General features: G+C 52.4%; 1 protein-coding gene across 2 annotated transcripts; it reads left to right on the plus strand.

Moving 5' to 3' along the window:
- LOC101521133 (B-cell differentiation antigen CD72-like) lies at nucleotides 1-27,814 on the plus strand. 2 transcript variants are annotated; one of them, XM_058672733.1, is made up of 9 exons: nucleotides 1-270; nucleotides 365-469; nucleotides 1,024-1,095; nucleotides 1,537-1,632; nucleotides 23,599-23,934; nucleotides 25,674-25,831; nucleotides 26,177-26,271; nucleotides 26,992-27,122; nucleotides 27,377-27,814. In XM_058672733.1, exons 1-9 carry the CDS (start codon nucleotides 192-194, stop codon nucleotides 27,412-27,414), a joined length of 1,110 nt encoding a protein of 369 aa, XP_058528716.1. In that variant the 5' UTR covers nucleotides 1-191; the 3' UTR covers nucleotides 27,415-27,814. The 2 variants fall into 2 exon arrangements, with proteins under 2 accessions (XP_058528716.1, XP_058528717.1); XM_058672734.1 differs by lacking the exons at nucleotides 26,992-27,122; nucleotides 27,377-27,814 and having other exon boundaries at nucleotides 25,973-26,265.
- Nucleotides 27,815-27,827: the final 13 nt, after the last annotated feature.

Genomic DNA, 27,827 nt, shown 5'->3' on the forward strand with positions numbered 1-27,827 from the left:
GGACTTTAGCCACTAGGACACCGTGCCGGGCCCTCCCATCTTCCTCTTTTGTGAATCAAGTCACAGGATCAAGTGCTGAGCAGTGTGGTCACAGAGGGAACTAGGAAGCTCTTGAATGAGCACGGTGGGAGAGGAGAGGGGCTTAGGTGAGCAAGCAGGGCGCGGTGAAGGTGTAGGCACTGCCAGGGACCATGGCGGAGATCATCACCTATGCAGACCTGCGGTTCGTGAAGGCTCCTCTGAGAAAGAACATCTGCCACCCAGGGCATGGTAAGGGTAAGGGCCCCTTCCTCCCCGTTATCCTCCTGAATCTCAGCCTCCAACCCCACTGCCATGGGGCCTCTTCTCTCCTCTCCTTTCCCAGAGTCTGACGAAGATGGAGAGATCACCTATGAGAACGTGCAGGTGCCTTCAGCCCCTGAGGCTCCCACAGGCCTGACGCTACTCCCTGAACCAGAAAACCAAGCAGGTATGGCAAGCCAGAGGACGTGTGTGTGTGTGTGTGTATGTGTGTGTGTGTCTGTGGTAGGGTCTGTGTGTGGCATAGGGAAGTCTACAGTGTTTTTCAGAGGATGCTACCCAATGGTAGGGAGTGGAGAAGGGGAGAAAAGCTGTATCCAGGTTCCAGCAACATCCACAAGCCAGGTGCAGTCTCAGTGGGGGTTGGAGCAGCTTTAGGGAGCTGATCTCAAATGTGAAATGGGGACCCCGTGAACAAAAAAGGGTAAATAAATACTGGATAAAAATCAGTTGGGAGGAGAATTGGGGTTCAACTTCTGCCTACACTGAGGAGACCATATTGGGGCCCTGGGAGAACCTTGATGGAGTTCCCAGGGAAAATCATCTGTGATACACTGGCAGGAGTCTTGAAGCAACCAGGAGCCTTGTGGGTGGTGAGGATATCCCAGAGCTGGGGTGGGTCTGGGGGAGTAACAGCAGGGCCACATGCTTGGTTGTCTCTGGCAGGAGGCTGTGGGGCACTGCCCGGGCTTTGCCTGCAACCATCTCTGCTCCCTTCCCCAGAGTTCCACATGGAACAGCCAGCCGCAACTTGGAGCAGTGCCATCTCCTCAGATGCTGAGCAAATGTTCCCCTGTGAGTACTGTCCCTTGTGAGTACTACCAGCTGCCTCTGGCCATATAGGAGCCTGGGATGTGAGAGAGAGAGAGGGTCGCGAGTGGGGTGAGCCCACGTGGGCCCTGAGTGCACCTTGGCCAGAGAAGAGCCTTCCTGCCGTGGCCCCAGAGGCACACCACACCATGGGACATCCCCATTCTGGTTCTACCCACCTGTTTCCTCTCTCCCCTGAGTGTTTTTTCCCCTTGATACCAGGCATTGATCCCTCCATATACCTAACCCCAGCCTTGATTCTGGAACATTCTCACTCTTCACCTCCAAATGCCCCAGCATTCAAAGGAGCCAGCTATTGCCCACCCCATCATCTCTGTTGGGTCTTCCTAGAGATGCTTTCTCCAGGGATCCCCCCAAAAGTCCAGCTACAGACCCTCAGTTTCCTCCCTTCCTCCCTCTGCGAAGGTCATGGCCACCCCTGCTGCTCACAATACCTCCTGCTCGGACTGCTCCTCACCTGCCTGCTGCTGGGGGTGGCTGCCATCTGCCTGGGCATGCGATGTGAGTATGGCTGACCCTGGCTCCCCAGTTACTCCAAGCCACTTCATCCCCTGCTCTACCCAACTTCAACAATACTTGTTCAATAGACCCCACAGGCACATTGGTCACACCTCAGCTTTGGAGCTACTTCCCAGCCTTGTCTGCTCACAAGTAGCCTGTCTTCCCTAATCACCAGTCTTTCAGGGTCAGAGGTCATATTTCAGCCCTGTAGCTGATTAGGTGTCCAACAGCACAGAGGCAGGGCTCCAGGGCATGGCTGCACCAGGTGTTCACCTGTCTCCTCCACCTAGATCAGCAGGCATCTCAGCAGTTTGGGCAGCTGGGCAGGCTGCTAGAATCTACCAACAGCAGCCTTCAGGAGCAGCTCCACCTCAGAACTGTGCAGCTGGGGCAGATGGAAAAGGACCTGCAGAATGCCAAGGAAGAGCTGGCCCAGAGCCAGAGAGCACTAGGGGCAGAGCAGAGGACACACCAGGCCACGCAGGTGCAGCTGGAAATCCACCAAGAGGAAAAGGAGAAGATGCAAAAGTCCCTGCAGATGGAGGTGGCACAGAGGCAGGCTGTGCAGCAGAAGCTGAACCACCTGCAGGACACACTGAAACTTATCTTCACTTGTTCCTCACAAGGTACCTGCTCTGGTACTGGGGGAGCTGGAGGGCATGGTTAAACATTAGGTAGTCGGATGAAGAGGTACCATGGGCAGGGTCAGGTAGTGTTCAGGAGTTGTGCAGGGGAGCAGAGCTGGGCTTACAAGACCTGTGGTTGCCAGTAAATAGGTAGAAGGATGAAGTTGCACACTGGATCTAGGAGCACTCCCTTCAGCTCCAACGGTAGCAGCCCACAGTACAAACTGGTTTCACCCCTTGACAGCAACTGCTGGGGTCTGGAATCCCCTGCACTTGTTCATGAAGTTGGTTCATCCAGATAAAAGGACTTGGCTTCACTGGGAATATGCTCCTGTAAAGACCGCCTGAAGGGCTGCTGTAGGTGCAGACCGGTAGGGGACAAGGTGGTAAAGTCCACGTGGAGCTCTCACAGAGCAGTGGGTGGGTGGGAGCAGCCCCTCTGCTCTAGCCAGGTCTATCCACTTTGAAAGTAGCAATGGGAGAAGGGACATGTGGAAGGGAAAGTCCAGGCTGAGGCAGGAGTCCTAGGCAAGGTGCCGGGTGCCACTAGGACTGGCGCAGAAAGGGCTTGGGAGTGTGGTCAGGATTGGGCTCTGTCTGTCTGAGAGGGCAGGAAGAGTGTTTAGACCTCCAGCTGTCATTTCCTGAATCTCCTTCAACTCTGTGCTGTGAGGTCACGTGCCAGGGCTGCCGCTCCCTGTTCCCACAGCATCCCACAGCGCCTCCAATGAAAGAACAGCTGAGAGTACCCACTCTGACGACAGCTTCTTCCACCCCACAGGCCTTTTACTGAGTATACACACACACATAGACATTTTCTGTGGTGGAGGGGACAGAAAGGGGCCAAGAAGGATTGCAGAGGTCTGGGGCCAGAAGTCCACAGAGGGACTGCCAGGACCCAAGGGTTGTGGTTAGCAGCCGGACTGTGGGGGTGTTGCTTTCTTCCCAGGTGGTCCTGCCATCACTCTCCTCCCTGCTTTCTAGGCGTCTGCTGTATGGTGGGCTGGATACTGACCCAGGGAAGATGCTTTCACATCTCACTCACTGAGAGAAATTGGCAGGAAAGCCAGGAGTATTGCAAATCTCAGTCTTCCAACCTGGCAACAGTCAGTGAGACTCCTTGGAGATATCCGAAAGTAAGTAAGCCTGGAGTGGGTGAATTTGATTGAAATGCATCATCGGGTCAGGATCAGCAGTGCATGCCTTCCCACGTGCCCTGGTAGATATGGACAGTCACCATCCTTAGCACCGAATGGCCAGCAGCCTCTCCACCCTCGCAGCACAGTGCTGTGAGCAGCCCCTTCCCACCATGCAGTGCTGGCAAGAACTCCTAGCTGGCTGAATGTGGCCCTTGAGGAGCACAGGGCCTGGTTACCTGCAGGCAGTCAGGTACCACAGGTAGTCTTGGCCCTCTGTTAGAGGGCCTTGTCCTGTGGTGTGCATTTTCAGCCACACACCTGTGCTTTCTGTATCTCCCTTCAGAGTTCATCCTGGAAGAGCTTATTATCGGAGTTATCTTGGGCTACTTCATATTGGGTTGGCAACAGAATAAACCAAGACCAAAAGTATCAGAGGTGAGTTTGTCAGGAGTTTTGAATATTTCCAGCTCTTGTCATCTCCTCATAAAGACATACCAAGGTGACTTCTTCCTCAGGCCCTGATTCCAGAATGTTTGCTTCAGTTAGTATCACCTATCTGTTTAAAAATGTTTTGGTGGAGTCTTTGTCTTTATTCTATTCTCTATTATCTAGAAGTACCTGGCACAGCTAGAATAATGAAGGAGTTATTACATTAGGATCCACGTCCTCATTCAGACAGAGAAGCTGAGGTTCATCTAGGTTTTACAGCTGATGGGAAACCTGGGCATTCTAACTTGCCATCAACTGAGGCTTGCTGTACCAGTTATGGCCACTGGGGGCGCTAGAGCAAAGGGTGAGTTCTGAGACAAGGTGGCTACTTGCTTGTGTTCCTGGGTGTGTTTCTGTCCTGCTGAGCTGGGGTAACTGGCCATTCATCTTTACAGCTGGCATCCAGATATCTGTTCCTATGCCATGCACTAGGCAGACAGAGGGTGTTAGGACTGGCTTCAGGTTTCAAGGCAGGGCAGGGAGGCAGAGGGGAGTATGAGCTGAGAGGATTCAGTGGTTTTTACTTCCCCACCAGCCAGTGCTCCATGATAGACTACAACTATTACGGCTCATCATGGTCTCTGAAGCAAAAGAAGTGCAATACCCCTCTTCCCTGTGTCTGTGAGATGGCATTTTTCCGGTTTTCAGACGGGGAGCACTCTTTGCAGAATTCAGGTAAGAGTGGAGCAAGGATTGTGGCGTGGCAGGTCAGCCACAGAGTGGTGCATGGCAGGGGTCCAGAATTCAGAGGGAAAACTTGCTGGAGGAGAGAGTGTGGCTTGGTTGGGCATAGGCAGGGGCAGGTGAAGACGCAACCTTGAAGGGAACTGGAGAAGTGACTGATCAGAGAGCTGGGGCAGGGTGGGCTGGGTGGGGGCTCCATAGCAGTCATGTGGAGCTCACTGATGTGTTACTCTTCCAGGTGTCCATGCTTAGAGCCTGCTGGGCCCTCCCCTCTTAGCTGGGGTCTGCACTGCCCACCATTTCGCACTGGAAGTGCCTAGCTGCGTCCTGACCAACACTTGAAACTTGTATACATCACACTGCCTGCTTCAAACCTTGTTCCTCAGAAAAGGGTGAAGAAGCTTCTATAAGGGACTGTGGCCTAACCAAGAAACTATCCTGGTGGTATGGAAGTGGGTGTGGGGGTGAGTGCACAAGGGCTGATTGAATAAGGGCAGCCTGCAGTCAGCCAGGAAGCTTGACTGAAATCAATTTAAATAATTTGCTCTTGTTAGTCTCTTGTTTCAGCAATGCTGTGTGTAGTTGGGTGAGCCCTGTGGGAGAGCGAACCTAGGGGTTGGGTCGGCCATGTGCTCTGTCCCTTGAGTCCATGCTGAGGCTCCACTGCACGGGGAGAGGAGCCAGTCAGCCCAGCCGGGGCTGGCACTCAGTGCTCACAGGTGTGTCCTGAAGGCTGAAGGTGGAGACCGAAGAACCCTGAGGCCCTAAGGCTAGGATCGCGCCTCTGCAGCTGCAAGCTGGGAAAGGGTGGCTTGGCATGTTGCCCTCAGTGGCAGAGGAGACTGTCTGCTTCCTAGTTGAGGTTGTGGTGGTGGGCAACATCCTGCATGGAATATGGGCACATGGACAGGAAGCTGAAGCTGAAGGGCTGAGGCAGCACGCAGGACAGGCAGCTCATCCTTAGGCTCCTGCGGATCTGCATGTGACAAGGGTTCTGACTGCTCCAGTGCCTTTTTCTGGGGCAGGCTGTGCTGATACCTGTCCCCTGTACTCCTCGTCCCAGGCCTGTGGGGAGTTCACCACCACAGCTGGAGGGTTGTTGTTGAGGGGAGATCCTGACCTGGGGTTCCAGGGCTGGGAGGCAGAAGAGCAAGTGCTGGTGAAGTTTTGTGTGGTCATGGCCAGGGGCAGCCTGGGGGCTGGGCCTGCAGGTTCTGTCTTGAGGCTACTGCTCTCACACTCCATGTTCTCCTTGGCCAAGGAAGCCATGTTGGGAGAGTTGGCTGGTGCCTGGCAGTGCACACATGCCAAGAGAGATCAGAGGGCAAGGGCCGCAAGCTACAGCCATTTGCAGGGGTACCTGGCTGGACCAGGTTGTCCAGGGTGGTCACCCAGGACAGCTGGGCAGAGGGCATTGGTGATGGAGGTAAGAGGGTCAGGTTGGCCACAGACCTGCTGGATGTGTCCAGGAGGTTAGCAGGGCTGGAGCTCAGCAAAAGGGTCCTACCTCCAATCCTCTAACCCCTCATCCCTTCTGCTCTGAGACTCTAACTTCAGAATGTATTGTTTGTATGAACCTTTCTACTAGCTCTTCCCACTCCCTGACTCCTGCCAGCTCAAGAACTAAATGCACTCAGCTGCTTCCTGTCAGGATTAATGAAACAGATGAGAAGATGCTTCATGGAGAAATGATTTTATTAATCTATATCCACATTTTCAGGCCATCATCCACACTTCCAGGATGATACATTTCATTTAAGAATACTCAGACACTGAAACTCCCAAACCCAGTTGTCACACAAAAGCTTTAAGTAACCCTGCACTTATTGTGTCTCATGCATGCATGCACCAATGGATACAGTCAGTCCAGTCTGGCTCTCTCTCTAATGCAGTTCACATGCAGGCCAATGGGTGTTGTAGCCCTGCCTAGCCTGGTCTGCTCCCTGTCCCAGTTCTCATGCTCACCAGCAGAAGCAGTGGTCCTGCACAGCAGTTCTTGCTGCCCTCCTAATGGATTTGCCCCTGACCTAGGTCTCACGTGTGCTGCAGCCCAGTCTGGCATGGCATATCCTACCTCAGCATCTGCTGGCAGGTGCTGTAACTTGGCTTGACCCAGCCTGGCCCTGGTTTCAGCTCATGTTGGTGGGTGTTGCAACTTAGCCCAGCCCAGCCAGTCCCCAGTCTTGGTCCTAATATGAACTGGCTGGTGTGGTGGGCCAGTTCTGCTGCCCTGAACAGGAGCCATGGGGGGTGCTGGCCCAACAGTGTGGGTCTGTGTGCCTTTTCCCAAAGCCAATTAATCCCCAGGAAGGGTTTTGGAGTGGGTGCTTGCATTTGGCATCCTCACGTCTTAGCTCTCAAAGTTTCTGAGTAGATGATGGCAGCGGTGGGGGATCTGAGTTCCCATTAGAGGAGCCAGTTAGTTGAAATCCTTTACTAGAACACACATCTGCTGGAAACCCCAGGATGCTGGGGAGGTGGGGTTCCATACTAGGACACCCACCATAGTTGGGTGGGGAGAAGGTTGGGGTTTCACTCTGGAGCAACAACTGGGTTGTGTTTGGATCAGCTGGTTCCTAGACAGCAGCAACTACACACACACACACACACACACACACACACACACACAAACACACACCCATAAGGGACAGGGCTGGTCAGGATCAGAGTTGCCCCAGAGCCCAGCACTGACACAGCAGCAAGTGGGGTGTGGGGGGAGCTGTCCTAAGATACCCAGTCCCTGCCCTGGGCTCTGGTTCCAGTGTCTCCCTGCCCCTAAGACTCAACGGTGCCTCTGCTTCACTGAGCCTATCTGTTGGAGATGTACACCCACCTTCCTCTTTTGTGACTGCAGGTCACAGGGTCAAGTGCTGTGTGGTGCAGCCACAGAGGGAATTTGAAGCCCTAAATTAGCAGGGTGGGATAGGAGAGGGGATTAGATGAGCACGCAAGGAACTGATGGGGGCAGGGGTGCTGCGAGGGACCATGGTGGAGGCCATCACTTATGCAGACCTGTGGTTCGCGAAGGTTCCTCTGAGTAAGAACGTCTCCGACCCATGGGATGGCAAAGGTAAGGAAATTATTCCCTCATTCAAATCATTCTTACATGGATTCCCTTAACTGTGATCAAGCAACTGGAATGACACGATCTAGGCTGGATGACATGGACATAAATTTTCCTGAGTCTTCTCCTGCTCCATGCTGTGAGGTCCCATGCCAGGGCTGCCCTCCATTCCCAGAGCATCCCGACTGCTCCTCCATTGAAAAAACTGCTGTGAATGCCTACTCTGATGCCAGCTTCTTCCACCCCACACCTCTGCCACCTCACAGAGGACCATGACTCTCTGACACTCTCCTTCCTCTGCCTGTCAGCTGCCTCCTGTCTTCACTTCTCTCCCTAACCATGCTGTGGTACAAATACTTCACCCAACTGCTCACTCCTTTGTCCAGTGTCCTTCCTGTGTTGTGACTGGCAAGATCTGAACTCTGCATAACTTAAAACAATATAGTCAACAGTCCTCCCACCATTGCAACACTGCTCTGCAGGCTGCCATTAATCATCAGCCAGCACTTGCAGGAACTCTTAGCTGGCTGGGAGATTGCCCTTGAGGAGCAGAGGGCCCACTCATGCATGGGCAGTCAGGTAGCACAGGCAGGCTTCGTCCTGTTGATGAAGGGCCTTGTCCTGTGGTTGTTTGTGCCCACACACCTGTGCTCTCCAAATCTCCCTTCAGCATTCTCCTTGGAAGAGCTTAATATCACAGTTATCCAGGGATACTTCATATTGTGTTGGGCAGCTTTAATAATGACTGGTTCATAACATCATATCATCTTTTTTTTTTTTTAAAGATTTATTTATTTTATTACAAAGTCAGATATACACAGAAATGAGGAGAGACAGAGAGGAAGATCTTCCATCCGATGATTCACTCCCCAAGTGAGCCACAACGGCCGGTTCGCGCCGATCAGAAGCTGGGAACCAGGAACCTCTTCCAGGTCTCCCACGCGGGTGCAATGTCCCAATGCATTGGGCCGTCCTCAACTGCTTTCCCAGGCCATAAGCAGGGAGCTGGATGGGAAGTGGAGCTGCCGGGATTAGAACCGGCGCCCATATGGGATCCCGGGGCTTTCAAGGCGAGGACTTTAGCCGCTAGGCCACGCCACCGGGCCCCATCATATCATCTTAAATTAAGGCAAACATGTGGTATTTAACCTTTTGTGACTGGCTCATTTCCCTTAGCATTATGGTTTCCAGTTTGGCCCATTTGGCCACAAAGAACTGCATTTTGTTTTTTTTAATAGCTGAGTAGTATTCCATGGAGTAGATGAACCATAGCTTTCTTATCCAATCCTCTGTTGATGGGCATTTTGGTTGCTTCCATGTTTTTGCAATTACTGATTGTGCTGCTATGAGCATAGGAGTGCATGTTGGTTTCTCATAAAACAAATGTTCTGGATATTTTCCTAGGAGTGCTATTGCTGGATCATACGGTATGTTGAATTTGAGTTGTTTGAATATTCTCCATACTGATTTCCATAGAGGCTGTACCAACAATAAGATGCTGGACTCTATGTTTGGTATACGCTTGCAATTGGGGAATCTCAACTGAACTTGAGCTGTGGTTATGCAACAAGGTGGAGGAATCCACCATGGTGGGAGGGTTTGGGGAGGGGTGGGAGAACCCAAGTATCTATGTAACTGTGTCACATAATACAATGTAATTAATGAAGTTAAATAATAAATAATTAAAAAAAATAATGACTGGTTCAACAACGGTACACAGAATTACTCGTAAGTTTGTCTGGAGTTTTAGTGTTTCTAGCTCTATGTCATTTCCACATGAAGCCATACAAAAAACTTTCTACTTAAGTCCTGATTCCAGATTGTTTCCATCAGTTAGTATTACAATCACCTTTTTATTTTCCTCTATGAACGTAGTTAGTTTTGGGAGTAGTAAGGGAGTCTTAGTTTATTCCCTAGTATCCAGAAGTCCCTTGTACAGTTAAAATAATGAAGTATTTAATAGATTGGGATGTACGTCCTCATTGAGAGGGAGAAGCTGAGGTTCAGCCAGGGTTTTACAGCTAGTGGGAAACCTGTGCATTCTAACTTGCCTTCCCTAGACACACCTGCCCAGCTGAGGCTGGGTGGTACCAGTCATGGCCATTGGGGGCACTAGAGCGGTGCCAAGGAACTAGAGCAGAGGGTGAGACCTGAGAAAATGTGGCCTCTTGCTTGTATTCCCTAGGGTAACTGACCATCTATCTTTACAATTGGCATCCAGACATCCAGATGTGTGCCATGTGCTAGGCAGGCAGAGAGGGGTTAGGACTGGCAATAGGTTGTCAGGATGAGAGCACAGAGGGGAGGATAGGCTGGGGATTCAGCTGATTTGATGTTAATATTTGCAGGTGCTCCACGTTAGAGCACAACTAGTCATGGGTCCTGAAATCAAAGGAGTGCACTACCCTTTATGCCTGTATTTGTGAGATGGCGTCTTTCAGGTTTCCAGATGTGTACTGGTCTGTGTAGAATCCAGGTAAGAGTGGAGCAAGGGCTGTGGTGTGACAAGTCTAGATCAGAGGGGTGCAGGGAGGTGGTGAGAGTTCAGATGGAAAAGTTCTCCTTGGGGAGGGTCTATGGCTTGGTTGGGCATGACAGGGGCAGGTAAAGACCTAGCATTGAAGGGAACTGGTGAAGTGGCTGTCCAGGGAACTGGGGGCAGAGGTGGATGGGCTGGTGGGAGCGTAATGGCAGCCAATTGTGGAGCTCATTGATGCTTTACTCTTCCAGGTGTTCATGCCAGGAGCATCTGGGTCATCCCCTCTAACCAGGGCTTGTAGTCCCCAACATTTCCTTACTGGACAGTGCCTGGTCAAGGCCTGACTCAGACCTGACCATTGTCGCCAGCATACTGCCTACTACATGCCTTGCCCTAGAAACTGATGTGTTCCTGGAAAAGGAGTGAAAAAGCTTCAAGAAGGGACCCTGGACCCCATGGCCAAGAACTTGCTCCTGTGGCATAGGAGTAGGAACAGAGGCGTGCACAGGGGCTGAATAAAAAGGCTAGCCTGGAGCCAGCCAGGAAGTTTTATTGAAATCACTTTAAATAATTTACACTTGTTAGTCTCCTGTGTCAGCAACACTGACAACTGCGGGGGAGTGAGTCCAGGGGTTGGGGCGGCCCACTGCTCTGCCCCTCAAGTCCATACTGAGGCTCCCCTACATAGTCAGCCTGGCCAGGGCTAGCACTCTGTGCTCACAGATGTGTCCTGATGGCCAAAGGTGGAGGCCTAAGAATCCAGAGTTGCCACTGCTAGGAGTGTGCCTTGTTAGAAGCAGGCTGGGCATGGGTAGCTTGGTGTGGTGCCCTCAGTGAGAGAGGAGACAGCCTGCTTCCCAGTTAAGGTTGTGGCAGCCAGCATGGGGCTCATGGACAGGAAGCTGAAGCTAAAGAAGTTGCGGAGCATGCAGGACAAGGTAGTCCATCCTTGGGCTCCCAGGGAGCTGCAAGTGGCGGCAAGGGGTCTGTCTGCTCCAGGGTCACCGCCCGCAGCAGGATGTGCTGAGCACAGTGCCAGGGCTCCATGGCCCAGGTCTCTGTGGAGTTCACTGCCACAGGTGGGGGTTGTTGTTGAGGGGAGGTCCTGATCTGAGGGCCCATGGCTGTTAGGCAGAAGAGCAAGTGCTGAAGAAGTTATGTGTAGTCATGGCCAGGGGTTGCTGGGGCTGTTGCCCTCACATTCTGTGCTCTTCTCGACCAAGGATGCCATGGCAAGAGGGCCTGGGCCTGGCAGTGCAGTGTCCATGTTTGCAGGAGCTCAGGGGATGAGGGCAGCGAGTGGCAGCAGCAGGAGGAGTGCCAGGCTGGGTCAGGTTCTCTGAGTGGTCACCAAGGGCAACTGGGTGGAGGACATTGGCAATGGAGGTACGACTGATGGGGAGCAACAGGCTCAATGGGTGTGTCCAGGAGATTGATCTTGTCACCCCTGAGCTTTTCCCGAAGTGAGAAAGGACTTACTGGAGTCAACGGTCCCCCCAGGTGGGGGATGGGGCAGGATGATGCCTACCAGCTTTGGGAGAGCTGTGGGTCTGATATGGGAAGTGTGGTGGAAGGATCCCTTCTTGGCACATCCCCTGTAGATGGAGGAATCCATCAGTTGTGTTCTTGGCTCTGGCCTGGGTTCCCTTGGGACCCCACTTCCTTCCAGAAGCTTGGTGAGCTGGAGTTCAGAGAAGGGAATCCCACCTCCAGTCCCCTAACCTCCTCCTCCCTTTTGCTGTTCCTTCAGACTCTAAATTTGCAAGTCACTGTCTTGTATGAGTCCTTTTCCCACTTCTACCCCCTCACTGATTCCCACCTGCTCAACTTCTAAGTACACTTGGCTGTTTCCCCCATGATTTTATTTTTGATGATGTTTACATAGTTGAGAAGGATGCATGCCCTTTTGGACCACTGATTAGGGTGTGAAGGGTCAAGGAATAGAAGAAAGTGGATGAGACGATTTGTTTCCAATTTTTTTTTCTTCTTCATGTATCAAGGGAAGGTAAAAAAGAAGGGGAGGAGCCCCACCAAGCATCCTAATGGCATCAGTACTTGGGTATGGGGGATAGCCACCCAATGTCATCCCAGGGTCCTGATGTGGAGCATGTTCTAAGAGTAGTAACATGGTTTTGATAGTTCTGAATTTCTGTTGATTTCATTGACCCAAGGATGAGGAAATTCTTCCAAGGTCTATCAGGTGAGATAGTCCACCCTACAGTCTCCAATCGCCCAGATACTTGCTGTCAACACTTACCTGGGAGAGTTGTCCAATTTATTTTGCCCTCCATCCTCTGCTATGATACTAGATGCCTTCTGCAAGCCCCCAATGGACTTCCATATCCTCCATGTGCATATGGGCATGCTGTCCACTACACTGTCTTCAGCAACTGAGGATGCCAAGTTCTGACATATGCACTCTGTGGTCAGACCACAGATCTTATGATTCTCCCCATGCTTGGAGTTCTGAGTTGAGTGGTTCAGTTGGGGATCTCCAAAAAAAAAAAAAAAAGTCCTGTGAGGTGACTCCAGATTAACTTATGTGTGCTGAGCAGTACGGGGTCTGGTTCAATCCATGACTCTTGTCAACCTACACACACACTGGTGGTTGCAGCTGCTGGGTCAGTTCTGTCTTCAGCCCTGTCTCTTATGCAAAGCAATGGATGCTGTGGCCCAGTCTAACCCTGCATACCACACACTCTGCCCTCATGTATACCAGCAGGAACTTCAGCCCAGACAGAGCAACCTCCAAAACCCACCACCAGGCCCACCCACAGCCCTGGTTCCTGCACATGCCAATAAGGACAGCATAGTTTATTCTGTACTGCATTCCATTTGGTTTTGTACACACCAATGGGCGCCTCAGACTTACTCAGCCCAAACCACTCTACTATGTAGTCCACATTTATGCTAGTGGGTACTACCATCTGTCCAACCAGATCCACCCCTGGCCCTGGTTCTCATGCTCACTGTTGGGAGCTACAGCCCATCAGAAAGGTGCCCACAGTTTCCCTACTAGGACCACTCCCATTCTCAGATCTTGCACTTTCCAGGTGGTCCTGCAGTCTAGTTTGTCAGGACTTGCTCCCTTTGCCAGCACTTGCCAACCGATGGCTGTAGCAAACCCCAGCTAGGCTGTACTTGTTCTAGTCCATGCATGCGCATGTGGATGTTGTCGGTTTTCCTAGCCTTGCTCTTTTCCTAACCTAGCTCACATGCAGGTCAACGGGTGTTGAAGACCTGCCTAGTCTGGTGTGTCCTCAGTCCCAGTTTTCATGCTCACCATTGGAAGCAGTGGCTCAGCAGGGGAGTTCCCTTTACCCCCCTACCAGGTTCACCTACCCAACACGGGTCTTACCTGTGTTGCTGTGTTCCATGGCCAAGTCTGGAATGGCATACCCTACCTGGGCATTTGTTGGCGGGTGCTATAACCTTGCCCAATCCGTTTACCCCCATTTACTGATCATGTTAGTGGGTGCTGATTCCTAGCCCAGCCCAGCCCAGCCAGCCCCCATTCCTGGCCCTAATGTGAACTGGTTGGTGTTTTTGGCTCATTCTGGACTGTCCTGCACCAGGTCCTGGTTCTCACATCTGCCAGTGAGCATTATGAACTGTCCCAGCTGGCCCACCGAAACCTGACTCACACGTATGTTAGCCAGTACTATAACCTGGCCAGATCTGGGCTCCTCCCAGTCTTGATTCTTGGGCCAGCAGGCACTGCTTCCTGACATAGGAGTTCCCCAAGTTCCTCTATCAGATCACCTCCCAGGGGTAGATGTCACGCTTCCTGTCAGGTGCTACAGTGCAGCCATGCCTGATCCACTCCCAGACCCAGGTCTCGCATGGTACAGTGGGTGTGGAGACATAGTCCAGCCCATCCTACACTCACCCTGGCCCTTACAAGCATCAGAGGATGCTAGAGCTTAGCCATCACCCTAGACATTGTCCACATATGCCAAGTTATACCGCAGCCATGTCCAGGACAGTCACTAACCATATTCTGGCTCATGCATTCACCAGTAGGAACCACAACCCAGCTGGTGCATCCCCTTAGCTCCCCAACCAGGCCTGCTCCAGCCACAGATCTTGTGCAAGCCAGTGGTTGCTTTGACCTAGCCTGGCATAGCCCATACTACATCTAAGCTTTTGCCAACTGATGCTGCAGCCTGGCCTAACCCAGCCCACACCCAGTCCCAACTCTCTGGTGGGTGCTTCAGCCTACCTCTGCCCAGTCTGCCCACATCCCTGGCTTTCATGTAAACCAGTAGGTGTGATAGCATAGCCCAGCATGGCTTGCACTGCCTCTTGGCTCCTGCACATGCCAGTGTGCTAATGCGTGGCCTGACCGTGCCTGGTGCACCCTCCCTCCACCTCACAGAACCAGACCACACACACTTGCTGATAAGTAGAACAGCACTGCCCAACCTGACTAACATCAAGCATTGACTCACATGCTCACCAGTGGGACCTATGTCCTATCAGGAAAGTTCCCCAAGTTCCTCCCCCAGGCCCATTTCCAGACCCAGATCTCACATGTTCCAGTGGGTGCCAGGCCCTTACCTGGTATAGTCTGTCCCCCAGCATCTGCCTTTTCATGTGTTGGTGAATGTTGTGGCTTCGCCCTCCTTTTATCCTAATCCTGGGTATGTCTACGGATGCTGCAGCCTGGACCAGCATGGACTGTTGCCAACCCCAGTGCCCATGAGTTCCATAGTCATATCTAGCTCAGCTTGTCAACCCATTCAGCTCTTGAGAAAATCAGCAGATATTGCAGTTCCACAGCAGTGAGCCCATATATCCCACACACAATCTCTTCCCAGACCTGGTTCTCTCATGTGCTGGCCTGGCCTGACGTTACCCATCCCCTGTCCAACACTCACTGGCAGGTACCGTGATCTAGTCCTGCCAGATAGGCTCCCAGCCCAAACTTTAGTGTGCACCAGTGGGTGGTGGCAGTGGTGATCGGTGCTAATTAGCCCAGTCCAGGTCTCCCGCCTTGGTGAGTGCTTTTGTCTGATCCTGAAACGTGTTCCAACTTCCCTCCTCCAAACTGCTTGGTCTCAGCCTACTCACTTACCTGCAAAGTACAGTGCCTTTGTTGCTGGAAGTCCCCCAGAAGTCATTTCTCACCTGCAAGGTACTCCCTAAGCAATCCCCACCTCCCACAGTTTAGTCTTTTGCTGGTGTGTGTGCTGGCCTAAAGCCGTGCCTTCTCACACAGGATGCCACATCCAGCAGAAGTGCTTGCCAGGGACACTGCCCATCTGGCCAGTTGGGACTCAAGCATGTTAATGAGTCCACAAGCCCAGTCCACCAGCACAAAACACCAGCATGACAGTCTGTGGCCCTAGCAGCGCCAACACCCTTACACCCCTGGAACCTAAACATGCGTGGGAGTTCTCAGGCCTGCTCAACAATGCCAGCCCCCAGCCCCCAGCCCCAGGATCCTCAAGGCCGCCTAGGTGCTGCCATGGTAGAAGCCCACTTCCCCATGTTGTACTCAGGAGTTCTGAGGAGGAGAGAGGCAAAGGGATTTCCTGGGGTCAAGGTCCTGCTTGCTCACCCTGAGTGGACGTCAGGAGAATCCTGGTGTGTTGGTATCTCAGGCAGCTGCTGTAGGATCTGCTCCAAGTGCTGGGTGAATTTGGTGAACGGAGCATGAACACCAGGTTCCATCTAATAGGCAGATGAAGGGCAGCCTCATTCATTCTGGCAGCTCCTCACCATCTTGTCCCTTTGGGATACCTGTGGACAACTGTGGGCAGCCAGGCCAGCTTAGGGAGGGGAGTGAGGTGTTAATGCTGCAGCAGTCAATGGTCAGAAGGAAAGGCAGGGGGCAGTCATTCCCCACCAGAATGATGAAAGCTGGCAGCTGAAACCAGGCTAAAGCTCTGTGGCCACCGGAGAGGAGCCTCCAATCAGCCTTCCTCAAGGTCTCCTTCTCCACCATGCACCTAACAGTTAGGGTCTTAGCCTCCAGTGTACCAGCTAGTATGCAACAACCTTTCCTTTGCAACCTAGAATCATCCATGACACTCTGGGGTAAGTGGTTGGGGTCTGCAGGTACTAGGGCAATAAACCTGCACAGCAGGATCCATTCACAAGGGTTAAGGAGAATGTGTCCGTTTTCTTTTGGTAATCTGCCAGAATGCAAAGGGGAGGGCACTGGACCAGCTCTCCTGGGGCAGAGAAGGCTATGAGGGATGTGAGCTTGAGATTCTGGGATCCCATTGGAGTGTCCCAGAGATGTCTGGTCAGTCCTCAAAAATGGGATATCAAGCCAGTGAATCCTGAAGCCTGCTGCGCCACAACACCTGTCTCATCTCTTGTGGATTTCAATCCCTTAGGATCAGAGGAGGGTGGGGAAGATGGGAGTCATAAAGCACAAACAGGGTCCAGGACTAGCTCTACAGCAAGGGGTTGTTCTTTGAAAGGATTGTGGGTATGGGCATATTTGCGAGCAATGCGATAGTCCCATGGTAACCTCTTGAGGCAAACCTCCCTGTCACATGTGTGCTTTATAATGAGCCAATAGCCCACTGAGCTAAAATTAGCAGTGGATTGGGCTCCCTAAGATCCCCACGAGTGTAAAGTGCTACTAACTGCCTCTCCCCTGAAAGTTCTGCCCATCACCTCTGCTTAAACAAGGACTCCCTCCACTTGACACCGAGGCCATCTCCTTCTTGGGACTCAGCACTTCACTACTCAATACCAGGGAGCACTGATCATTGATCTCTGCAACATTTCATTCTGTGGCTGGAACCATCATATCTGCTGATATCAGTTTCAATCTGAGTTGACCCTCAGGTGCTTCCTTTCAGCGTGGTGCCACCAGCACCAATGAAGGTGGTTTCTGTGGTTTCCATACAAAACCAAGAAAGGGGCCTGGGGCTAGTCCCATGGACCCTCGGCACTCCCTGGCCGCTGTGACCCCAGTGTGAAGAGTCCTATGGGCTGTGGGTGGGCCCGTGTCTTTCCCTCTCACTCTGAGGGATGGCAGCTGAGTTCACAGAGTCCTGTGATAAAGTTCGTACTCACCATGTCTCCAGTACACATTCATTTGATTGAGATCTAGTCTATTTTGCATGTTGCAAATGGGAAATGGTGACTTGTCCAGCCACGTGGAGTAGCAAGGCCAGCCTTCATCTGCTAGATCATTGTCTTCCCTTTACATTACTCTTTCTCTGTGGCTATGGAAAATCAGCTATCTGCTGTAACACACGACCACAAACAGAGCACTCTCAATGTTGGAAATTCATTCTGTTATGGAACTGGAGTTCAAAATTCCAACACAGGCATCCCTGGACTAAAATCAAGCTGTGCCTAGGACTGGTTCCCTTCTGGAGCCTCACGGGAAACCAATTTCCTGCGTTTTCCAGTGTCCAGTGGCTTCCTGCATCTCCTGGCTGCTGGCCCCCTTTCTCCACCTTCAGAGCCAGTAAGTGCTGTGGGAATCCTCCTCATGTCACACCTCTCTGACCCTCCATTCCTCATCCAGTCTTTTCTTCTCAAGGCTGGCAGGGATGTGATTGATAGGTTAATGAGGATCAACAGAGCAATTTCTCCATCGAAGGAGCCTCCACTTGGTCATTTGTACATATGTGCTGTAAGTTGCATGTTCACCACCTCCTGGACCTGGAAGGGGAGTGTTTTAGGAAGGCCATCCTTCTGTCTGTCATGTCTAGGCAGTAGCCGAGGGAGGGACTCCCAGAGGCCAGCGGGCTGTGGCCATGAGGACAGACACAACTTAACATTCAGAATCCCCAAGGCCTCATGGACTTCCTGATGCTGGCCAGCCTTTCTCCCACGTTGCTGCAATGAGCCCCTTCCATTCCATGCTTGAAACTCTTCCCAGAGGCCCCTACTCTCAGGTCCTTTCTCCTGTGTAAATACCAACCCACTCCTGGATTGAGAGCAGGAAGTAGGCTTGGGTGTTTGATACTTATAATCCCAGTGAAGATGCCATGGTCCTGGATGAGCTGGGATGTACAACACCCACTGCTCAGCTCTTAAAACCTGTCTGGGGGCAAGTAATATGGCATAGCAAGCTAAGTCTCTGCCTGCAAAACTGGCATCCCAAATGGACACAAATTTGTGTCCCAGCTCCTCCACTTCTAATCAAGCTCCCTGGCAATGCAGCTGAGAAAGCAGCAGAGGATTGCTTAAGTGCTTGGATCCCTGTACCCATGCAGAAGACCTGGAAGATGATCTCAGCTCCTGGCTTCACGGCCCAGCCCAGCTATTGCAGACACTTGAGGAATCAGCAGGCATATGGAGGATTCTCTATCTCTGTCTCTCCTCTCTCTGTAACTATGCCTTTCTTTTCTTATTTTATCATTTAAGACTGATCTGTTTTTATTAGAAGTCAGATAAGATTCACGGAAAGAAGGAAGCACACAGAGATTTTCCATCTGTTAATTTACTTCCCAAAGACCACAATGCCAGGGCTGAGCCAACTCAAAGCCAGGAGCCAGGGAGGCTGTGGAAAGGAAGGCAGGGTCTCCCACAAGTGTGTAGGGTACCAAGGCTTTGAGCCATTCTCTATTGCTAACTTAGACCACAAGCAGGGAGCTGAGTGCAAAGTTGAGCAGCTGGGATACGAATCAGCACTTGCAAGGTAAGGATTTAGCCATGGAGCATCCAACACACCACATAAATCTGCCTTTAAAATAAAGGAGTTTAAATTAATAAAAGCCTGACAACAACACTTTCAAAATATGAGTAAACTGGGACCAGTGAAATGGCTTAATGGCAAAATCCTCACCTTGCAAGTGCCAGGATACATTATGGTGTGCACAGCCTGGACCCACACAGAGGTCTTGAAGCAACCACAGTTTACAGTCCACAATCAGGTTTCAACCTGAGCCTGATCGAGCTGAATTATCTTCAATGTTGATTCTCCAACCAGACTCAATGAGTTCAGCAAACAGATGACTTCAAAACACACAGGCTGTCACAAGGACACAAGGACCCATCAGCAGAAGGGATAAGGGGCAAAATTTGCAGACCAGGCCTGTTTGATAGCCAAGGTGGTGCCCACGGGCCTTGTAGGTGACCCAAGGGGACACCCCCTGTTGACTCCTCAGGAGAGAAGAACGAGGCCACATGCTCCCTGATTCTTCTAAAAATGTTCACCTGTGTATTTTCATTTTATTTGAAAGGCAGAAAGAGAAAAGGAGAGAGAGTCAGTCAGACAGACAGAGAATGGTCCATTGTCCATTGCTAGTTTCACTCTCAAATGCCTGCAAGTACCATGGCTGGGCTAGAATCCAGGAGCCTGGAATTTGATACACTTCTAAGTGGGTGGCAGGGACTCGGGTTCCTGTGCCGTCCTCTGCATCTGCCCAAGGTGTACATTACCAAAAGCCTGGAAAGGAAGCAGAGTAGCTGGGAATCAACAGGCACTGTGCTGGTAGGGAATTCAGGCTGCCCAGGCAGCTACTTAAGTGCTGTGTGACCCTTGCTCTCCTCTCCCTCAGCTGGTCTTGTGTTGGGCACAGCATGCCTGCAGCTTGGTTTTGGGGCTTTCCTGGGCAGCCAGATCATGTTCACTTGTGCACTGACTGTGAACATTGAGACATTAGTTACAGTTTATGGACTTCCTGCCCAGGTTCCTGCAATGGATGCCCACATCCACGGCTGTGTACCACACACACTCATGCACGTACTCTGACTGTCCCCACCCACTCTGCCTCCAGCTGCTCCCTCCACCCCTGGGGCCCACAGGGAGTCACCCACACATCTCACACTGTCTGTATCTGACAGAAGTCCTGCCAGGGAGTTGGGGGTAGTGGGGAGGAGGAGGGCAGGGCTCTTGGAAACTTCAGTCAAGCACAGCCAGTGAACAGCTGCAGAGATGCCTTAGGAAAGTGTGAGCTGTAGCAAGGAAACACTCGCAAGTGCTGGCTGCCACGCCCTTCGGTGGCTTTCTGAAAACAGCCTGGTAAGTCCTGGCCCCGATCAAAGTGACAGTGATGTAGTAGGCAGTTCACAGACACAGAACCTTCCAATGGGAGGGTCCTAAAAGATACTCAAATCTCACACATACTCCATCAGAACACCCCAACACATTCATACATGCACACACAGGCACTTCTGTGTATTCTCACACCAAGACCTGAGATGACAAGTGTGCCCTCCTGCCCCACTATCTGAGGGGTCAGCTGGGAAAGCTAAGCTCATGGCACACCACACACCAGTAGCCACATGGGCTGTTAATCTGTGGTTTGAACGTTTTCCTCCCCAGCTGCAAGAGAGGATTTGAGAAGGGAGTGCAAGTGTCTCCTGCAATGCCATGGGTAGTTCCTGCTTTCCTATTGCGGGTAGGCTTCTAGTGTGATCCCTGGATATAAGGCCTGGGGAGTTGCTCTGGGAGGGATGGCATCTTGGAAACCAAAAGTTCTGGAAACACTTTCAGGCACTGCTGCCCAGCAGGCTTTCTTCAGCCCTTCCCTGGTCTCTTCTTCTCCATCACTTGGTCAGGCCCTCACCAACCACAAGTGCCTGTCAGGCCTTGTCACCCACTCCATCCCCACAAAGGCCCATTTCTTCTCGGGGCTGAGAAGTAAAGAGCAGGAAGAGCTGGGTTATGCAGAGAAGCAACATTTCTGGGAAAGCGAGACTAAGGAAATATGAAAATTCTGGTGACTTGGAATCCTGCCCAGTCCGAGCGTAGCCTAGGTTCTGAGCTTCACTGGCCTGCAAGCTGTGGCTCTTACTAATCCTTGCAACCTATTCCCATCCTCTGCCAGTGCATTGTGCCCAGGCGTTGCCAGACGTGTGCACGGATGGGATGGAGGAAGGGGCTGAGGGCCACAGGTGTGATCAGCAAGAGAGCAGAGGGGCCAGAGAGAAGTTTTGAGAAGGAAAAGAGAGATGGAGGGAGGGCGTGCTGACCCAACAGGGTGGATCCGAGTGCCTTTTTCCAAGGCCATTTAATCCCCAGGAAGGGCTTTGGAGTGGGCACATGTGTGAGGCATTCTCACTTGTTAGTTCTCAAATTGCAAGCCGATGAGGGACAGGGCACTATGAGTTCCCATGGGACAAGGCAGCAACACACACACACACAAACACAAACACACACCCCCTAGAGGGAAGTGCTTGCCGGGAGCAGAGGAGCCCCAGGAGCCCATCCCTGCCACAGCCATGGGCAGCCTACTGGGAGAGTGGTTTGGTCTAAGATGCCTGACTCCCCTACCCTGGGCTCTGGTCCCAGTGTCCCCCTGCCCCTTTGGCCTGGGCTAGTGATGCCCCTGGTTCACTGAGCCCATCTGTGAGAGACACACTGTGATCTTCCTCTTTTGTCCTGCAAGTAACAGGGTCAAGCACTTTGCAGTGCAGCCACAGAGGGAACTTGGAGCTCTAGAGTGAGCAGGGTGGAAGAAGAGAGGGGCTTAGGTGAGCAAACAAGGGAGCTGGAGGTGCTGCCAGGGAACATGGCAGGCGCCATCACCTATGCAGACCTGCGGTTTGTGAAGGCTCCTCTGAGGAAGAATGTCCCCCACCCAAGGCAGGGTAAGGGTACCCACAACCTCTTCCTCCCTGTGATCCCACCCAAACTAGCTCCCAGGCACTTTCCCCTCCTCTCCTCTCCTCTCCTCTCCTCTCCTCTCCCCTCCCCTCCCCTCCTCTCCTCTCCCCTCCCCTCCCCTCCCCTCCCCTCCCCTCCCCTCCCCTCCCCTCCCTTCCCCTCCCCTCCCCTCCCCTCCTCTCCTCTCCCCTCCCCTCCTCTCCTCTCCCCTCCCCTCCCCTCCCCTCCCCTCCCCTCCTCTCCCCTCCTCTCCTCTCCTCTCCTCTCCTCTCCTCTCCCCTCCCCTCCCCTCCCCTCCCCTCCTCTCCTCTCCTCTCCTCTCCTCTCCTCTCTTCTCCATCCTAGTCCTCTTCTACCCTCACTTCTCCTCTTCTGTTCTCTCTTAGAGTCTGACGAGGATGGGGATCTCACCTATGAAAATGTGCAGGTGTCCTCAGATCCAGAGGCATCTACAGACCTAGCACTGCCCTCCAGACCAGGGGACCAAGCAGGTATGGCAAGTGTGTGTGCCAGGGGAGGGGGAGGGGCGATGCTGTGTTGGAGACAGGAGAGTCACAGTGGTCTCCAGAGGATGCTATCCTAGGTTGGGAGGGGAGAAGGAGAGCTGTAGCTGGAGTCAGATGCCAGCAGCATCCCAAAACCAGGTGCAGTCCCGGTAGTGGCTGGGGTTGGGGCAGGGCCTGGAGCTGAGCTCTGATGTGGAATGGGAGCCATAGGGGTTACAAGGGGAAGGTAGATATTAGACAGGGATCAATCAGAAGGAGAATAGGGAATCAAAATTTTCCCACCCCGAGTAAACCATAAAGGGAGCCCTGGGAGAGCCAGGATGGGGTCCAATGGGTAAAGATCAGCGATGATACACTGGCAGGAGCTCTGGGGCAATGAGGAAACCCGTGGGTGGTGAAGGAATCCCAGAGCAATTGTAAGTGGATAGCAGCACTGGCAGGTGGGGCGGTGGGGAGGGGTGAGGGGTAGAAGCTGTGGGGAATACTAAGACTAGCATGTTTTGTCCTCAGCAGTCGAGGCAGAGCAACCAACCAAGTCCAGGAGCAGTGTCCTGTCCTCAGGTGCCAGGAGGATGCACCTATGTGAGTATTGTCCCCTCGCCAGCTCCACTGCCAGCTAGGGGGAAGCCCGGGGAGGGAGGGAGGGAGAGGTGAAGCATGGGTCACTGGTAGGATGAGCCCACATGGCCCCGCCAGGCACCTTATCAGGAGGGGAGACTCCTGTGACCCAGAGGCACACCCAGCCCTTAGGTTACGCCATTTCTATCCCTAGTACTCATTTCCTCTCTGCCATGAGTGTTAGTTCCCCTTGCTACCAGATAGAACACTCCTTGTGCCTCATGAAGAACAACCCCCAGCCCTTATCTGGAACATTCTCCCCCTTCACATACAAATTACCCCCAGCACACTGGGGAGCTGGCCATTGCCCATCCCCTCCCCTCTGCAGGAGCCTCCAGGGGATGTGGACCCCAGGATCCCTCAACTCCATCCCCAGCCCCTCAGTTTCCTCCCTTCCTCCCTCTGTGAAGGCCATGGCCACCCCTTCTGCTCACAGTACCTCCTCCTGGGCCTGCTCCTCACCTGCCTGCTGCTGGGGGTGGCTGCCATCTACCTGGGCGTGCGATGTGAGTATGGCTGACCCTGGCTCCCCACTGACCACAAGCCACCTCATCTCCTATGCTCCACAACTTCAGCTACTCTGTTCGGTAGACCCCACATGCATGTTGCTCACACCCTCAGCTTTGGGGCTGGTTCCCTGTGCTGTCTGCCAACAATTACCCCGTCTTCCCTAATGACCAATATTATGGCTGTCAGATGTCATATTTCAGCCCTGTGGTGATAAATGTTGCAAGACACAGATTAGGGGGCCTACAACAGAGTGGCAGAGCTCCAGGATGTGGCTGCAGCAGGTATTCGCAAATTATCCCATCCCTTTCTGTGGCCTCCCAGATCTCCAGGTGTCTCAGCATTACGGGCGACTGAACAGGCTGCTGGAAGCCACCAATAGCAGCCTTCAGGAACAGCTCCACCTTGGAACTGTCCAGCTGGGGCAGATGGAAAAGGACTTGCAGAACTCCAAGGAACAGCTGACCCAGAGCCAGAGAGCACTAGGGTCAGAGCAGAGGGCACACCAGGCTGCCCAGAAGCAGCTGCAGGTCTACCAGGCAGACAGGAAGAAGATGCAGGAGGATTTGCACAGGGAGGTGGCACAGAGGCTGACTGTGCAGCAGAAGCTGAGCCACCTGCAGGACACCCTGAGGCCCTTCTTCACCTGCCCCTCACAAGGTATCTGCTCTGGCATGGGGAGCTGGAGGGGCTGGCTGGTCATGAGGGAGCCAGGCCCGGGGGCACCAGGGACAGGGGTCTGGGAGCACTCAGAAGGCAGCAAGTTGTGCAGGAAAAGAGCCAGGGAGCAGAGCTGAGTTGATGAGACTTTGCACTGCCAGCCAGCAGGGAGAAGGATGAAGCTGCACACTGGATCTGGGGGAACTGCTTTCAGTTCCAAGGGTGGAAGCTCACAGTGCAAATCAGTTTCACCCCATGGACAGCAGCAGGGGGAATCTGGAACCCCCGGCACTTGTTCAGAGTGCAAGGTTGCTGAAGTCCATGTGGAGCCATGACAGGGTGGGTGGAACGGTTTGGAGAGTAATGTTGTGGCTGACCCCTGCTCCACCTGGATCTATCCACTTTGAATGCAGCAATGGGAGAAAGAACACGTGGAAGGGAAAGTCCATGGCAAGGCAGGCTGGGGTCTTAGGCAAGCTGCCAGAGCCACGCCACAGTTGTGGGGAGGGCTTTGGTGAGTGTCAGTGTTAGGCTCTGTCTGTCTGAGGGGGCAGGAAGAGTGCTTGCAGCCAACTACAACTGCCACTTCCTGAACCTTCTTCTGCGTCATGCAGTGAGGTCCCACACCGGGGCTGCCCCTTCCCCCGCCTGACCCCAGTTCCCGCAGCATCCCCCACTGCTCCTCCGTTGAAGGAACAGCTATGAATGCCTACTCAGATGACAGCTTCTTCCACCCCACACATCTGCCACCTCACAGAAGCCTGTGATTCACTGGCACCTTCCCTTCCTCTGCCTGTCAGCTGCCTCCTGTCTGCACTTTTCTCCCTGCCTGTGCTGAGATCCAACCATCACCCCATTGCTGACTCCTTTGTCCAGTGTCCTTTGTGTGTTTGATGACTAGATCTGAACCCAGCATGAACCCAGTTGGCCAGTGTTCCTAGTCCTACACCAAAGTGTGCAGTTTTGGAGGAACATTCTGCCTGCTGCCACCGAGACTCCAGTCACCAAACCTTGGCTGGTGCCGTGGGCGGCTTCCAGTGCAGCTCCCAGCCAGCACCCCTCCTTTCTCCTACATTCAGCAGATGATCTCATGTTGTGCTCCAAGGCTTGCAGGTTCCAAGGCCTGAACCTTCCTTGCCCATGTCCCTTCCACCAGAAGCTCTGTGGAGCAACTTGAAGTTTTGTCCATCCTTATCTTTGAATTTGTTCCCTAGGCATCCTTGTTTTTGGATCTGGGGATAAAATATTCTGCTCATGCCAGCCCAGTCTAGACTAAGTCCTTGTAGTTGCTTGATCACAGCTAAGGGAATCCCTGAAATAATGATGTGAAAGTCTGGTGGGGATTGCTTTAGGGAGCAGAAGAGAAGAATGAATGTGTGAGAGGTTCATTGAATGTTTGTGTGACCAAGATGAGACCGGACAAAATTCAGGGCGCACTGTAAACTGTTCAGAAACGAAGCAGGGTGGGAGTAGAAACACTGTCCTATGGGGGAACTCCTGGGGTGTGAGGAAGTCATGCTATTGCTTCTGAAGTCCTTTTATTGAGTACACATAGACAGGGTATTTTCCATGACAGGGAGAGGGAGCAGAGTGGAGCCTAGAAGGATTGCTGAAGAATTGGGCCATGATTCCACAAGTTTCATGGCCTCAGACCGAGAGGTTCTGGCTAGAACTAGACCGGGTGGGGAGTATCATTTCATCCCAGGCTGTGCTGCCCTCACACTCTCCCTGCTTTCTAGACACCTGCTGTGTGGTGGGCTGGATACTGATTCAGAGCAGATGCTTTTACATCTCACTCACTAAGCGAGACTGGCAGGAAAGCCAGGAGTATTGCAAATCTCTGTCGTCTGACCTCACCATTGTCGGAGGCAATCCTTGGAGTTCTCATTATTCAGACGTAAGTAAGATTGGAGGAGATGCCATTTGATAGAGACACATCATTGGGTCAGAATCGGCAGTGCACTCTGGCCCGTGTGCCCTGGCAGACACAGTCATGATCCTTAGCACCGAGTGACCAGCAGCTTTTCCACCCTCACAGCACAGTGCTGCAAGCAGCCGCTCCTCATCAGCCAGCACTGGCAGCCAGCACCTAGCTGGCTGGGACATTGCCCTTGAGGAGCACAGGGCCAGGGCACCAATGGGTGGTCACATACCACAGGCAGGCTCAGTCCTCTGTTGGAGGTCCTCATCCTGTGGCAGGTGTTTTTGACCACACACCTGTGCTTTCTGAATCTTCCTTTAGCGTTCTCGCTGGAGGAGCTTATTGTTGCAGTTATCTGTAAACACTTCCTATTGGGTTGGCAACAGCTTAATCAAGGACCAGGGAATGTATACAAGGTGAGTTTGCTAGAAGTTTTGAGTGTTTCCAATTCTGTTATCTCCTAAAAAAAAAAGATATATCAAAGCAACTTCCCCCTAGGTCCTGATTCTGGAATGCTTCCATTAGTAAGTATTACAGTTATACACACACACACACACATACATATATGTATATGTGTATGTCCTGATTCTGGAATGCTTCCATTAGTAGGTATTACAATTATATATATATATATAATATCTTTCTCTATTTTAGAACATTCTAGAGGTCTCTTCATACTTTTTTATTCCCTAGCATCTAGACCTCCTGGGACAGTTAAAATAATGAAATAGTTATTATGTTGGCATCTACACTCTTGTTCAGAAGGAGAAGCTGAGGTTCAGCCAGAACTTTACAGATATGGGAAACCTGGGCATTCTAACTTGCCATCCCTAGACACACCTGCCCAACTGAGGCTGGGTTGTACCAGTCAGGGCCACTAGGGGCGCTAGGGCGGTGCCAAGGAACTAGAGCAAAGATGAATCCTTTGACAAAGGTGGCCACTTGTTTGTGTTCCTGGGTAGTGTGCCTGAAGTGTGTCTGTCCTCCAGACCTTGGGTAACTGGCCCTCCCACCTCTGCAGTTGGCATCCAAGTATCTGCAGAGCTGGGACTAGGTCAGGTTTCACACAGGCCAAGGTACTGAAGGGAGTATTGGCAGGGAAGGTTCAGTAATCTCTTGATTGATTTCACCACCAGCATGTGCTACATGATAGAGCATGGCCAGTCACGGTCCTTGGGGTCACAGGCGTGTGGTACCCCTCTTGCATGCATCTGTGAGATGGCATCTTTCAGGTTTCCAGACGAGGATCGCTCTTTGCAGAATTCAGGTAGGAGTGTAGCAAGGGCTGCGATGTGGCAATTCCAGGGATGGAGGGGTGCATATCAGGGATTGAGGGGTCAGAGGGAAAGTTTCCTCCCAAAGGAGGGACCATGGCTTGGTTGGGCATGGACACGAGCAGGTAAAAACCCAGTGTTGATGGATGCTGGTGAGGTAGCTGACCAGGGAGCTGTGGGTAGGTTGAGCTGGAATGGGAATTGGTAACTGCCAACTGTGGAGCTCACTGATGCTTTACTTTTGCAGGTGTTCTTGCCACGAGACTTCTGGGCCATCGCCCCTGACCTGGGCCTTCAGTGCCCAGCATTTCCTCACTGGGCAGTGCCCAGCGGAAGGCAGAGCCACACCTGACACTTTCCACCAGCATACTGCCTGTTTTAAGCATTAGCCAGACACTGGTTTGTTCCTGGAGATAAGTGTGAAGAAGCTTCCAGAAGGGACTCTGGACACTTTGGCCAAGAACATGCCCTGATAGCATGGGAGTGGGAGCAGGGATGAAGGCTCATGGGTTGAGCGGATTAGAGCACTCCAGAGCCAGCCAGGCAGTTTTATTGAAATTGCTTTAAATAATTTGCATGTGTTAGTCTCGTGTGTTAACAATGCTGTGTGGTTGGATGAGTTCCGCAGGAGAGTGAGCCCAGGTGTTAGGTCCGCCAAATGCTCTGTCCCTCAACTCCACGCTGAGGCTCTCCTGCAT

The sequence above is a fragment of the Ochotona princeps genome, chromosome 14 (genome assembly GCF_030435755.1).
Source record: "Ochotona princeps isolate mOchPri1 chromosome 14, mOchPri1.hap1, whole genome shotgun sequence".
Taxonomy (NCBI): Eukaryota; Metazoa; Chordata; class Mammalia; order Lagomorpha; family Ochotonidae; genus Ochotona; species Ochotona princeps.